The sequence below is a fragment of the Anabas testudineus genome, chromosome 3, assembly GCF_900324465.2.
Source record: "Anabas testudineus chromosome 3, fAnaTes1.2, whole genome shotgun sequence".
Classification (NCBI taxonomy): Eukaryota; Metazoa; Chordata; class Actinopteri; order Anabantiformes; family Anabantidae; genus Anabas; species Anabas testudineus.
The window spans coordinates 4,059,514-4,074,862 of NC_046612.1; the positions used below are offsets into that span (position 1 = coordinate 4,059,514).

Below are 15,349 nucleotides of genomic sequence, written 5' to 3' on the forward strand. Positions count from 1 at the left end.
TTGTAATATGTAATATTGGATATACAGTATAAATAAAATAAAATTTCAAAACAAGTGCCTAATTACATCAGAGCAGATAACCCTTTGCATGTGTCCTTTATTTTGTAAGATAACGTTTTAGTATTAGTGTTACTGGGATTGTATTTCTTTTTTCATATCCCTAAGCACAGTCCAAAATATGATATGATGTCAGGCCATGCACTGTTGTGCCACAGTATTGATGTATTAATATTTTATTGCATAGGCCTGTGTGCTATTGCAGTGCGGCGTGTAAGATGGCGTCGTAGTAGGAAGTAGGTAGTGTGTAAATCGGATTCTAAATGTTCGTGTTGATAGATAGTGTCAGTTCTCTGTCCACGCCAGTCTTACTGACCCTCCATGTCACACACAAACACACACAACCACAACATCACTCTCTGTCCATTCCTGTATCTTCCTCCACTGACGACTTGTTAAATAGAATGTAATTAGCTACTGAGGCAACAACCCAGCCGAGGGACACCAGTCATAAATCAGCGCTGTGCATTTGTGTCTCTGTGTGACTCTTGTGTGTTTGTTGGGTTTTAGTCTTGAACTGTATACGTCAAGTGTTAGTGTTTGTAATTGTATGTAAGGGAGAAGAAAACAAAGCAACAGCATGTAAGTGGCTGTGCTATCTGTGACCTGCACTGCTTTTTAACAAGAGAGAGACACATGAAGGGACAGAGGGGACGGGAGGCATTGATGGATGAAGGGGATCAATACATGTAAGGAAGGCTGAAAGGATGGTGGGATGGATGGCGGGATGGATGGGTGGCTATATGGAGGGCAGGGAAGAAGGCAAAGGATGAAAGGATAAATATAATGAGGAGACGAATACAATAGAGGGAACGATAAGGGATAGTTATGGACTGAAAAGAGATTTAAATTGAAAAGAATAAGCGGAATTGAAGGATAGAGAAGAATAGATGGGATGAATGTAGTTAATGGAGGACGGGAGGGGGCAGATAAAAGGATGGGGTGACAGATGAAGAGCTGATGGATAGAGAGATTGAGTAGATAGATGGGAAAACAAGTGGCCTTCACTTCAAGGTTTGATTGGAACAGATCCACTTGGCCAAATCCCAGGCCACTTGTCATTAAAAGCTACCAATTAGGTTGTGTGTCTGTGTGTGTGTGTGTCTACCATGACTGAATTGTGCCTTAGATTAAATCAGTTAGTGTGGAAGAAGAGGGTAACAGGAATACCCCAAAAAAAGCTTTATATATAAGAGAATCTCTTTTATAAAGTGTATAAGAACAAAAGAGCAGGACGGTCCTCTGCTGCAAGCTGCTGTACATATAGGAATCTCCAGCGGCAGAGTAACTGTGCATGAATCCATCATCATTCCTCAGCCTCCACTGCAGCAAACGCTGCAGCTTTTCCATGTGAGCAAATCGTAGATTTTCAAATTCATCTATAGCAATAACATTAGGATTGTTAAGATGCAGTAAATGAATGCACTTGCACGGCATTAATGCTGCACATCTATCTCCATGCTTCAGGGGAGGTTTTTAGGTGTGACAGCGATATAATAAGAAAACGTGTAATTGATCACATTTGCTGCAATATGTAAGTAAGCTTAGCTTTCACACAGTGAAAAACCAATTAGTGGTTCTTCTTCTTGTGAAGCGCTCACACACATTTAGAGTCACAAACACACCTACACACTGATCTCCTGGGACAGTTACTCACATGGTGAAATGCTTCATACTTCTATGGGTCACTGAATCCACTTCCCTCATCCTTTCTTCTCCTCATCCCTCTTTGCACTGCCCCTTCTTGTCTTCCTTTCTCTCCCTCTCTCTCTCCCCTTCTATGGCTGTCTCTCCTCCTCACACTCATTTCTGTAACCTGCTGCAGTTAATTGAAAGCCAATGGTGTGAGAATATGGCTCTTTGACAGAGAGAGTGTCATCGCAAAAATTCTCTCTCTCTCTCTTTATAATCTTAGAAGTATGTATGAGGATAGATTAAAGCTGCACAGAGCAGGACACCCTGACAGGGCTGTTAGAGGCATTTTTTTATCATCTTGTTAATACTGCCAGTGCATGTAACTAAGATTGTCAGGACACATTGTGGCTTCTTACATCACAAAGAAAGAAATACATCCAGAATATTTTTCCTATCCATCCATCCATTTTCTTCCGCTTATCCGGGGCCGGGTCGCGGGGGGAGCAGCTTTAGCAGAGATGCCCAGACTTCCCTCTCCCTAGACACCTCCTCCAGCTCTTCCGGGGGGACACCGAGGCGTTCCCAGGCCAGCCGAGAGACATAGTCCCTCCAGCGTGTCCTGGGTCTTCCCCGGGGCCTCCTCCCGGTGGGACAGGACCGGAAAACCTCCCCTACGAGGCGTCCCGGGGGCATCCGAAACAGATGCCCAAGCCACCTCAACTGGCCCCTCTCGATGCAGAGGAGCAGCGGCTCTACTCCGAGCTCCTCCCGGGTGACTGAGCTCCTCACCCTATCTCTAAGGGTGCGCCCAGCCACTCTGCGGAGGAAACTCATTTCGGCCGCTTGTATCCGCGACCTTGTCCTTTCGGTCATGACCCAAAGCTCATGACCATAGGTGAGGGTAGGAACGTAGACTGACCGGTAAATCGAGAGCTTTGCCTTTCGGCTCAGCTCCTTTTTCACCATGACGGACCGGTACACCGACCGCATTACTGCTGCCGATGCACCAATCCGTCTGTCAATCTCACGCTCCCTATTTCCCTCACTCGTGAACAAGACCCCAAGATACTTAGACTCCTCCACTTGAGGGAGGATCTCCCCCCCAACCTGGAGGGTGCAAGCCACCTTTTTCCGGTTGAGAACCATGGCCTCGGACTTGGAGGTGCTGATTCTCATCCCAGCCCCTTCACACTCGGCTGCAAACCGCCCCAGTGCCTGCTGGAGGTCCCGGTCTGATGAAGCCAACAGGACAACATCATCTGCAAAAAGCAGAGATGAAATCCTGTGATTCCCAAACCGGATTCCCTCCGACCCCTGGCTGCGCCTAGAAATCCTGTCCATAAAGGTAATGAACAGGATCGGTGACAAAGGGCAGCCCTGTCGGAGTCCAACATGCACCGGGAACAAGTCTGACTTACTACCGGCAATGCGAACCAAGCTCCTACTCCGGTCATACAAGGACCGAATGGCCCTTAACAAAGGGTCCCGAATCCCGTATTCCCGGAGTACCCCCCACAGGATGCCACGAGGGACACGGTCAAACGCCTTCTCCAAGTCTACAAAACACATGTAGACTGGATGGGCGAACTCCCATGAACCCTCGAGCACCCTAGCGAGAGTATGGAGCTGGTCCAGTGTTCCACGGCCAGGACGAAAACCGCATTGTTCCTCCTGGATCCGAGGTTCGACTAGCGGCCTAACTCTCCTCTCCAGCACTCTGGAATAGACTTTCCCAGGGAGGCTGAGGAGTGTGATCCCCCTATAGTTGGAACACACCCTCCGGTCCCCCTTTTTAAAAAGAGGAACCACCACCCCGGTCTGCCAGTCCAGAGGTACTGTCCCCGATCTCCACGCGATGCTGCAAAGGCGTGTCAGCCAAGACAGCCCTACAACATCCAGAGACTTAAGGTACTCGGGGCGAATTTCATCCACCCCTGGTGCCTTGCCACCGAGGAGCTTACTGACTACCTCGGTGACTTCGACCAGGGAAATGGACGAATCAACCTCCGAGTCCCCAGCCTCTGCTTCCTCAACAGAAGCCGTGTCAACGGGGTTGAGGAGATCCTCAAAGTATTCCTTCCACCGTCCTACAACGTCCCCAGTCGAAGTCAGCAACTCCCCACCTCCACTGTAAACAGTGTTGGCGGGAAACTGCTTTCCCCTTCTGAGGCGCCGGACGGTTTGCCAGAATTTCCTTGAGGCAGACCGATAGTCCTCCTCCATGGCCTCGCCGAACTTTTCCCAGGTCCGAGTTTTTGCCTCTGCGACCGCGCGGGCTGCGGCACGTTTGGCCTGCCGATACCCATCAGCTGCATCAGGAGTCCCACAGGCCAACCAGGCCTGATAAGACTCCTTCTTCAGCTTGACGGCTTCCCTTACTTCCGGTGTCCACCACCGGGTTCGGGGATTGCCGCCACGACAGGCACCAGAGACCCTACGGCCACAGCTCCGAACAGCCGCATTGACAATGGAGGTGGAAAACATGGTCCACTCGGACTCAATGTCTCCAGACTCCCTCGGGACCTGATTGTAGCTCTCCCGGAGGTGGGAGTTGAAGACCTCTCTGACAGAGGGTTCCACCAGACGTTCCCAACAGACCCTCACAATACGTTTGGGTCTGCCAGGTCTATCCCGCTCCCTCCTCCGCCATCGGATCCAACTTACCACCAGGTGGTGATCAGTTGACAGCTCAGCCCCTCTCTTCACCCGAGTGTCCAAGACATATGGTCGGAGGTCAGATGACACAACCACAAAGTCGATCATAGACCTCCGACCTAGGGTGTCCTGGTGCCACGTGCACTGATGGACACCCTTATGCTTGAACATGGTGTTCGTTATGGACAAGCTGTGACTAGCACAGAAGTCCAATAACAAAACACCACTCGGGTTCAGATCAGGGAGGCCGTTCCTCCCAATCACGCCCCTCCAGGTATCACTGTCATTGCCCACGTGGGCGTTGAAATCCCCCAGTAGGACGACAGAGTCCCCAGTCGGAGCACCTTCCAGTACCCCTTCCAGAGACCCTATGAAAGCTGGGTACTCTACACCGCTATTTGGCCCGTAGGCACAAACAACGGTGAGAGACCTATCCCCTACCCGAAGGCGCAGGGAAACAACTCTCTCGTCCACCGGGGAAAACTCCAACACATGGCAGCTGAGCTGGGGGGCTATAAGCAAGCCCACCCCTGCCCGCCGCCTCTCACCATGGGCAACTCCAGAGTAGAAGAGAGTCCAACCTCTCTCAAGGAGTTGTGTTCCAGAGCCCAGACTGTGTGTGGAAGTGAGCCCGACTATCTCTAGCCGGTACCGCTCAACCTCCAACACAAGTTCAGGCTCCTTTCCACCCAGTGAGGTGACATTCCATGTCCCAATTGCCAGATTCTTTGTCCAGGGATTGGGTTGTCGAGGCACCTCCACACGGCTGCCACCCAATCCACACTGCACCGACCCCTTATGCGCCTTCCTGCGGGTGGTGGGCCTACGGGAAGGCGGTCCCACGTCGCTCCTTCGGGCTGCGCCCGGCCGGGTCCCGTGGGAGAGATCCCAGCCACCAGGCGCTCGTCTACGTGCCCCAACCCCAGGCCTGGCTCCAGGGTGGGGCCCCGGTGACGCCAATCCGGGCGACGTATCCGACCTTGATCTTTCACTCGTCATAAGGGGTTTATGAACTGCTCTTAGTCTGGCCCGTCGCCTAGGACCTGTTTGCCTTGGGAGACCCTACCAGGGGCTTAAGCCCCCGGCAACATAGCTCCATTACATGAAATCGCATAATTATGTCCAGTAGAGTCTATGGCTCTTACTCAATCTTATTTTTGACACAAACACATCACAGCACAGCAGGATTAAGGACATTATACAACAGCAAACAGGCTATAAACCTGCAGATAAACGCTGTGACAAAGACAAAAGAAAGGGCGTGAGAAAACTATAGTGCTCGGTAATAACTTTCCTTTCATGTAGGTTAAACCAGACATTCAGCTGTGGGTATGTGGTATTTCTGCTTGGGGAAAATGAAAGAGATTTAGAAGTGAAGCAAGAAAGTTATAGACTGAAAAATGATGTGGACTACCCTTGTGCTGAGAGCAGCAGATAGAAGGAACTTTCTGTGTTGAAGTAAGAAATGAGAGAACAGACGGCGAAAGAAACAAGATTTAGAAGTTAAAGTTAAAAGGAGAGAAGAAGTGAAGAGAGTCTCAGTGCAGGAAAGATGGGGTATAAACAATATTTGAGGTGAATGCTGCAGGGAATTGAGCAGCAAGAAAGCAAATGAACCACTCCCTATCCAGATGTTGCTACATATGTATGTAAGAAGCAGTATGAGTGCATACATGCATGTGTGCGTACATGTGTTGAAAGGAGTGTAATCAAGTTCTTTTCTGCAATTAGCATATCTGTGATGGTTGTACTGCAGTAAAATATACGGATGTAATTATAGACCCGTGTGTGCGTGCACAGCCATCATCCTTCCTATCCTTCCACATCTCCTTTTACTGTATTCATCCACTAAAGCCAGTATTTTTGCAGTGATAATGTGTGGTGACGCTGATTTGACCGACTGGCTTCTCTTTCTTCTTCCTCTCTCAGAGCTGCGCAAAAGCTAAACTTAGCGTCCAAGAAGAAGAAGCAGAAGACAGCCACACTCGCAGCCCCAGTGTCGTCATCATCACCATCATGTGACCCACCTCTGTTCCCCACCAACTTCAGCTCCGCCCTGCTGACGGCTCCGCCTCCAGCCCCACCTTGCCTTCTCCGTGCAGCCAATAAAGTCAAAGATACTCCAGGACTCGGAAAGGTAACGGAAAAATATCTGTTAAAACATTTTTTAGAACAGAATCTTTCTGCATTCATCAGTCTGATTTCATTCACATTGGTCACTTTTACATGAATGTTCCTCGTGGCTTCAATCAGAGATACCCGTGATCAACAATATAATGGGTTTTAAACATCAGTTTTGTGTTTTTAACAAACATCAGCTTATTGTATTTAATGATGTGCAGAGTCTGCAGAATTTTGAATTTCAGATCCAGTGCAGCATTAAATTCTTTGAAAGCTTACATGTCACAAACCCTAGCTGTCGTATCAGTCTCAATGAATAGATTAATGAATAATAATGAGTAATAATCCTTTTACAATTTATTTCCTCTATTGGCTGGAGCCGGTTATCCTCCTCTGGTCTTTTCAGTGTGTTGTGCTCTGCTGCTGCTGCTGGATCAGACACTTCCCTCTGCAACAACAGTGACTTTAAAAATTAACTTTAAGGTTTGTTGGGGGTGTCCTTTGTTTACTGCACCATAGACATAGTTACTTGTAGTGATCTGCTGGCAAAAGATGGACTTTATCTATTTATTTATTAACTGTGTATTTTCTCATACTGCCTGTTTCACAGTTGATTTGAGATTCAGGGATGGAGAGTTTTGCTGCTGGTGTTGGATTCCTGACATCATTGTTGTCGAGCAGAAATGTATTTTTACATTTAAAAAGTCACAGACACATCATCACTCGCTAACCATTAATTGTCTTGTGCAGCAAGTGTCTCGTCTCAGTTAACACTGAGACTCATCTTCCTTTTGAAATCTTGATGAGAACATGTCTGACCTGTGTAGTCCAGGTTCCAGTGGTATCTGAACTCCAATAACAAGTTAAAGTGATTTGGTTTAAGTGTCAATGCAGACCACAGAGTACTGGAATGTGCTAAAATATTGAGCTGTAGCATTTTATCATGACCTTTGCCAGTTTATCTAAATGTGTCTACGGGTATGTGTGAGTGTGTTTCACCCCTGCTGTACCACACGGAGACGTAGCCTAACGGTTACCATGGTAACGCACCTCAGACTGACAAAAGTCATCTGTCACCGCAGCCAGCCGCTGATGAAACCTCTGTGAGTGTGTGTGTGTGTTGTGGATGAAGAGGGGTTCCATGCTTCTCAAGTGTGTGCAATATTGATCGTCCATGTAATGAGTTTTTAGTGCCCCCTCCTCCACAGTTTGAATGAGAGGCTTGCTGACTCTGGGTATGTGTTTGTGTGTGTGTGTGTGTGTGTGTGTGTGTGTGTGTGTGTGTGTGTGTGTGTGTGTGTGTGTGTGTCCTCACTGCAACAGAATGAACGAGTATGGTGGACAAAATCAAACCGAGCGTCCCATATAGAAAAGCAAAGGGACCCCACACGTGTTAGGTGTGTTTTTAGGTATATGAACACATACAGTAGGTGTGAGTATTATATTGTGAGAGTGCTTCACAGCTGGGTATGCATACTGTGCCAGTTGATTCTTGTCTGTGTGATTATATTTTTTTCACTTTTGCTTTTTTTGCATAATCTAATGTGAATAAGCAGAGAGAGACAAAGGAAGAGAGAGGGACATAAACACATTGCATTCATTTGACTACCTTTTATTCCTCAACATGTAATTTTCTTCAAGTTATAATAAAATGTGTGACGGTGTGTGTGTGACATTTATATTAAATAGCAGATGAGAGGACAAACCCAGTCACTCATGTCAATTCAATTAACTTTGCAATGAGATGGAGTTATGTTACTTATTAAATTAATCCAGAATGACTCCTTAGCCAGACACACACATTTTAATGCAGAGAAAATACTGTATATAGTATAATAAAATATAAAATGGAATTAATCCTAATTCAACAGCGATTGAGTTTTGCTTTGTCTGAATTTCACAAACTGCAGATTTGTGATATGTGGCGCTTGTTTCCAGTCTTCTCTGTCACACCTCACGTGTAGGTTACATTTATTTTCCAAATCTCTGCATCATTTCAATTTAGCTGTTTCGTATTTTCATAGCCGATAATTTTATATATTGAGGTTTATTAGTCGCTCAGTTCAACCTCCATCACCGTTTGTCTCCATATGGAGGTGACAGATGTCTCCTCAGTTGTCAGGGAGACAGATTCACACTCAGATAATTACAAGCACGCTCACACACAACAGCCAAATAATACTTATTATACATTATACAAACCCCATTTACATTATATATTAGAAACCACATTCACAACATCCTCCATCACACACTCTTTCTGTCCTATTATATCATTTCTCTCTCCTGTTCCTTCACGCTATTATCCTCTGTGATCTTGTGATGGAGTTGATCAGCGTTTTGCCCGCCCTGCTGAGTACAAATGTCTGCTGCGGCTGTTGTTGAATTACAACTGTCAGACACCCAGCTTTTTTCACAGTCATGCAGGCTTCTTTCAGCAATAATTCTAGTGTGATCTGTGTTACAGTCGACCTTTGACTAAGGTGATTAGTCATTTTAGCAATGCACCAACTTCTGTCCCCATGTTAGTAGGCTTCCTATCCTTAAAACCTCCAGTATTTCTCATATATTTAATTCACTGTTAACAGAATTGCTAACATACTTGAAAAATAGGCTTATTTGTAGAGAGTTAGATAGCCAGAAGCATTATTTATAGCGATTTGGTTTGGACATAGCCAGACCAACTTCTTTTTCCAGGCTTTCTGCTCAGAAAAGCCAGATCCTATTTGTTAACATCACAAATTCTGAAATCAACACTATAAATTCCCACTGTAACCTGTCTTCCTTACCGAGGAGGAGTCCCTGTGATTTGAAAAAGCAGGAAACAAAAGAAAGAAGGAGAGGAAGTGGTACCAAGGCCAGAAGATATTCTAATGTTTGGAACATAATAAGCTGCTCCTGTGAAATCAATTGAAGCTTGCCAAGACCTAATCAAACAGACCCACAGCACCCTATACACACACACACACTCGCACAAACATATGGGAAGAAAATGGCTGTGGTGACATTTCTCCAGTAAAAATGTCACCTGCCGCAGGGGTCTGCTCTTTCCCATACTCCCTGCTGAAATGGCATTTGCACACAGTCACACTCACATACAGGCCTGCATGCTCACAAATTCATAGGATTACAGCATTCAATGAAAGATGTCAAGGAAGCAGCTAAGCCCCTGGTGGAAGTGTGTACAATACATCCTGCAGAATACATGGGCTTGTCTGCGAGAGTGATGGGGGGTTACTGTTCTCCCAGATGTTAATATGGCCAAAACAGACTGAGACATCACATTTAAAGCCAGGGGAAATCAACCTGCACAGGTCAGACATATCACTGTGTGTGTGCATGTTGCAGAGGGAGACAGAGCGAGAGATAGTGAGAGTTCAGCCTTATTCCATCTAGGGATGTCAAATTAAATAGGATCCTGAGTGGCGTCTTGAGTGGCGCCTGTATCTCAAACTCCCCTCTGTTATTTCTATACACACTGCCGCTCTGCGTGTTGTTGGTAAGCTCCTTCTCGCTTTAATCAAATCAGCCAGGTGGGAGTTCTCAGACCATTGACTGCCGGGGGAGATACGCATCAGTCAAGGAAATTAAGCTTTACAGATATTATCACTACTCAAATACTGTATGTACACAGGTACTGCAGTATTGCATGGATTGTGATGAAATTTGTTGGAACCATTCCCCTCTGGATTGGTTGTAGTAAATGCAGGTGATCCCCTTTTTCACCATCAAGTCCAAATATCTGCAAAACCAATTAGGATTTCCAATTAACTCCATATTTCAAGAAGAGAGAGCTGCATCATCTAAAGTGGGATGGCTGTCATCTCTTCAAATCAGTCAAGGTTTTCCCCCAAAAAAGCCAGTGGTTAAATGATGAACGATGGCTGGAAGGTGTCTTTAACTTCAGGTTAAATGATTTAGAAACATAATCTGGCCGGTGGTGAACCTCGGGCGACTGTTTAGTGTTATGTAATAAACTAATTGCATTAACATTAACGCCTGATTAACATCAGCAGCATTTAGTTTAAAGCCCTGTTGTGTCTCTGTACGACCTCACACAGCAGATATAAAAAAGTCACCTGGTAGCAGGACTTCTCTTCATATAACGTCTCCATCTATCTTTCTTTTCCAGTGTCTTATCTTAAGTCTTATCTTTTGTCTATCTGCTCTTCTCCATATCTGAATGACAACAGAGGGCTATGGCCGTTTTTTTCCCGCCTCTTTCATCTCTGCAGCAATTATTTTTGCACACACGCATCCACCCTCACAGATTGCGACTTGACCTTGGGGGAAAATGACACTATGACAGCTAATCAATTTTTAATAGCAGCTACGATCCCTGTTAGGCCACAGGCTGCATGCGTCTGTGCCACTAGTGAGAATGTGCAAGTATATTTTCCACGGGCGTTTGTGTCTTCATGCCTATCTGTGTGTCCACGAGTTGTATCTAAATGAGGGAGTGAATCTGTTATGGGAATCACTTTGTTCCACTTCATAGCTGAAATATTAATGCTGTCAGTATTGGCAGAGCTGCAGCAAGTGACTGATACACACACACACACACACACACACACACACACACACACACACAAACACACAAACACACACTTTACTCTTTCCCACTGTGGTCTTCGTGTTTTTCACTTTTAGTGTGTTTCACATTTTACTTTTTACTTAGACATAGAAGGAATGCCTCTGTCTCTCTATTAAATAATTGCAAAATAGTTTGTTTTGAAGGATGCAACTGGCAACTAGCAAAACACGAAAGCAACTGGTGGTACATTTTATTATGATGCATAGAACTCCAACAGTTCACAACCTTACAAGACAGTTGAGCTGGTGCTCCTTAAGCTTAATACTTGCAGTATTGATAACTGAAGGGGATCAGTTGAATGGCGACTTATCTTTATCCATTGTTTATCCATCTTCTCTCAGTGTTTAGAGAGACGATATAGTCCAGTAATGATTACAGTCACCTATTAAGTAACTACGGTTACATTACATTTAGTCATTAGGCAGATACCTTTATACAACGTGACTTACAAGTGAGGAAACATACACCCAGACTTGGGCTGGAAGAATAGTTTAGTGTGGGGGTTGAACCACTAACCAAGCAGTTAGTGGACAAGCTGCTTTATCTTCAGAACTGCAGCTGCCCCATAATTACTTTAATGCACCATTACCATTGTATACTTATAATAACTTTCAACTGTTGCTCATCATGTCTGGTCTGGGTTAATCCTAGTTTTGGCATTTCCTTACTGTCAACAAATCCCATGAAAAGACCAAAACCAACAATGTGTTAGTCCTCCTCTCATTACCTTCTGATTTTCCTATCCTGTCTGCGGCTTTCAGCCCAAGTCCATTTATTTTCAAGTCTGTAACTCTTAAATAATGGATCACATCTTCAAGAAAAAACACAGTAATTTCCTAAAGCTGCAGTTTTCGGCAACCTAAAGCAAGAGTAAATAGTGCATTAGTAGGTGACTATTTTTGGTTGTGGATGAATACATTGAGAAGGGCGAACTGTATGTGGGATTCACTCAAAATAAACAGTGCACATAATGACAGAACATGTCATCTAGTGCAACAGTGCGGCTTAATGGAGGCCTATGGAACAAAGGAATAAGCCCAATCAGCCTTTTTTTGAGAAACTGACAATAATGCAGAAAAGGAGCAGCCACATTCCTTAATGTTAAATACTGACTGTCCGAATCTGCATTTATACTAACATTTAATTTTGTTGTGTTGCATAGATAACGTGGGCTGTTCAGCACTGCTACTGCATGTTAAATAAAATGAAAAGACTGTTATTTTAGCATTCCTATCTGTAGAATAGTGGCCCTAACATCTCAGTATGTCCAGCTGAGCACAGCTGACATAGACGGTACTGTGAGTGGAGCTACAATGAATAAATTAGTTGAAATTAGAATTGATTCGAAGCCTGAACGTGCTATTCCCATATAATGTTTGTATCTCTCTATGTACAGGGGTTTCCTCAAATGTGTGCTTCTGCAGTGTTTGGGAACCAATTAGAGCTCAGTCTCAGTTCCTTATTGATTTTGCAGCCAATAGCAATGAAGCACTGCAGCGAGCAGCTATTGAACAATCTTCTCTCAGCTCAGGGTTGTTTGTTGCTGTTTAGCTGAATTCCTTCACCTAAATTGGCTCAAAGAGTTGACTGTGACTCAGTTCGGTGTATACAGTACAGTGGAGGAACAGAAGGCTCTTTATCTGAAGTGTTTTAGGAGTCAGGCCAGTTTCCCAGGAAAAACATGTGACTGTATGTCATGTCATTCACCTTAAAGCATGGGAACGAACTCCCAAGATCGTTCATGCATGATCTTGAGACCTGTATGTCAAACACAGTGGCACAGGAATTTTAAAGCAAACCAAGCTTTTCTATTTTAAAAACAGGACATATGCTGTATATGCCCATATACATATACTAGTGCTGTATATGAATTGTTCTCAAACACAATAGAAGTCTTGGTAGAAAAAGTCTTCTAGCGTCTTGTCTTGTTTTTTCAGCTCCTCTGCACATTCATGAATGCTTACTGCAGCATCAAGTATGACAGAAAAGAAGAAAGTGTAGAGCAGATATTAAACAGAAACTGTGATTTCCCATGTCATTTGCACTGAGGAAAAGGGAGAAAGTTAGACAGGGAGAGGAGGGAGATAAGCCGAAGAGGGAAGGGAGTGAATGGAGTGGGTGGACAGTGATTTCGAGCAATACCATTTTTCTCAAACATACAATGAAGAGAGTCTGAAAAAGGAAATGTGTGCTGTGAACGTAGAAGGCAGAGAGTCGAATAGAGAGAACAATTAGAGGAGGGAAAGAAAGAGATGAAGAGAGGGATATGAAGGGATCAAGAGATGGATAGAGTGTGAGATCACTGTGAGAGTGTTGTGTTAGTAACCGGAGACTTATTAGTGACCTATTTCTCAGTATTTCCCTTCATCTTTCTTTTCTTAAATAAACATCTCTAACACTTTCCCGTCTTTATTTTTCATCAAGCAGGACAAAGAGTCCATTAGCTGTGGGTTCTTCCTGCATATGAGTGTCTGCATTTCATACTGGCTGCGCCACATGGATTGATTCACAAGTGGAACTAGGCCAAGGATCCTCTGAGAGTACTGTGGGTGTGGGTTTGATAACACATATAGATATGCAGATAAACAGGACTCAGGCTTAAATGTTCCACGGAGTGCTGAGCATTGACAACCAAAAGGTGAAGTTATATAAATGTAGACATTAAAGCTCACATATCTATAAGTTAGAGACATAAAACCCTGCGTAGAATCACTAGTAAACATTTCTCTGCACAAAACCCAAAATATAATAATTCAAAGCCAAAAAGGCCAAAAAACGGGAAATTTATGCACAAACAGGTGTCTGCAGGTGTCAGTTATGTGTTTTTGGTCTTTTAGGCTTTCCATACATTTTCTGTTAAATCTCAGTCACTGTAGAAATAGGCACACATGCACAAGTCTCATTTCCACTGACACCATTTGTGTATAAATACTTGTGTCTGCTCCATCAGCGATTAGAGGTCAGCAAAAAAGTTTTACTGACACTGTCTGTAACTCGTACTAATCCAGTACATATTTCTGTCACTGCTGCAGGGTCTCATTCATCATTCACCTGAAAGATGCAACTTGAGTCAATTGAGAGTAAAAAGTTGTGTAGATTTCAAAAATTAAAAGACAACCTGTGTTTGCATCGTATACATCTGGCTCCAGATGAAGCACCTACTGTACGAACATGCAGATTAATCACTGCAATTAGCCATAGCCAGAATGAAAAGTGCATTCCTTAAACCTTGGGTTGAAATTAGTTGAATCATACTGTAGTTTTGCACAGAATATAATTGATTTTATTTGTTTTACTTACAGTCAGATCGCTCTAAGAAGGGATTTCTAATGTGCCTGTTTGTTGTTTGTGGTCATCACCGTGAAACGCTGATAGTTAAAAACAACATAAGAGGAATTGACTTCCTCAATATTGTAATAGTGCTGTGGCCCCATTTTTACCTCACTCTCACTCCCATTCACGCACACACACCTTAACCCTTTTACACTCTCAGACATGAGGAGGTAATGGGCTCTCGGGGGGACTTTATGAGATATGCCTTGTAAAGCACGCAATGGCAAAATCCTTCCTCCCAGGCTCTTACTGATGTGATGGGCTCTTTTATTGGGGTCAGGAGAGGGCGTAGCAGTGGATCTAAATGTGTGTGTGTGTGAGAGAGAGAGAAAGCATGTGCTGTTTGTTTCTTTAGTGCTGTAGTAGCATTTCTTTTTTAAACACAAACTCTTGACCTGAGATTAACCCTAAATATCCTAGTTAACCCGGGTCAACAAGGTTACGTATTTATTGTATTCAGATGTTATGGGTACTTTTAAATTTGCACACAGACACACAGACGTACAATTAACTTGATCTGAGAAAGACAAAAACTCTGTCTCGCTCTCTCTGTCTCTCTCACACACACACACACACACATACACAATTTATTGAACCAACTATTTAAATGGCCTGTGGTCATTTAATGATGCAACCAAAGGAAAGCCTGTTAATGTGTTGCATTACTGTAGGTGTGTGTGTGTATGTGACAGATAAAGAGCGAGACAGAGAAATGTGCATATAAACAGAAACATAGTAAGCACTCTTAGAATTGTATTTGCCTTTTTACTTGCCACTATATTAGTTACAAGCTTCTTGCAGTTGCTTTTATTTATTTATTTTTTATAAAATGCTTATAAAATTCGAGGTGAGTTCGTTCAGTGGAACATGACCTTGTTTTGGATGCTTTTGGCTCTTTGCCCCAGGGCTTTGAAATAATTAATAGCAAATAATTTGGACCAAAAAAGGCACCGA

General features: G+C 44.1%; 1 protein-coding gene across 1 annotated transcript in view; it reads left to right on the plus strand.

The window, feature by feature from the left end:
• Positions 1–15,349, plus strand: part of kif26ba (kinesin family member 26Ba) — a 74,331-nt gene that overhangs the window by 35,359 nt on the left and 23,623 nt on the right. Inside the window, 1 exon segment of the mRNA XM_026378380.2 lies at positions 6,277–6,484. Within this exon segment, the coding sequence (XP_026234165.1) occupies positions 6,277–6,484 (208 nt within the window).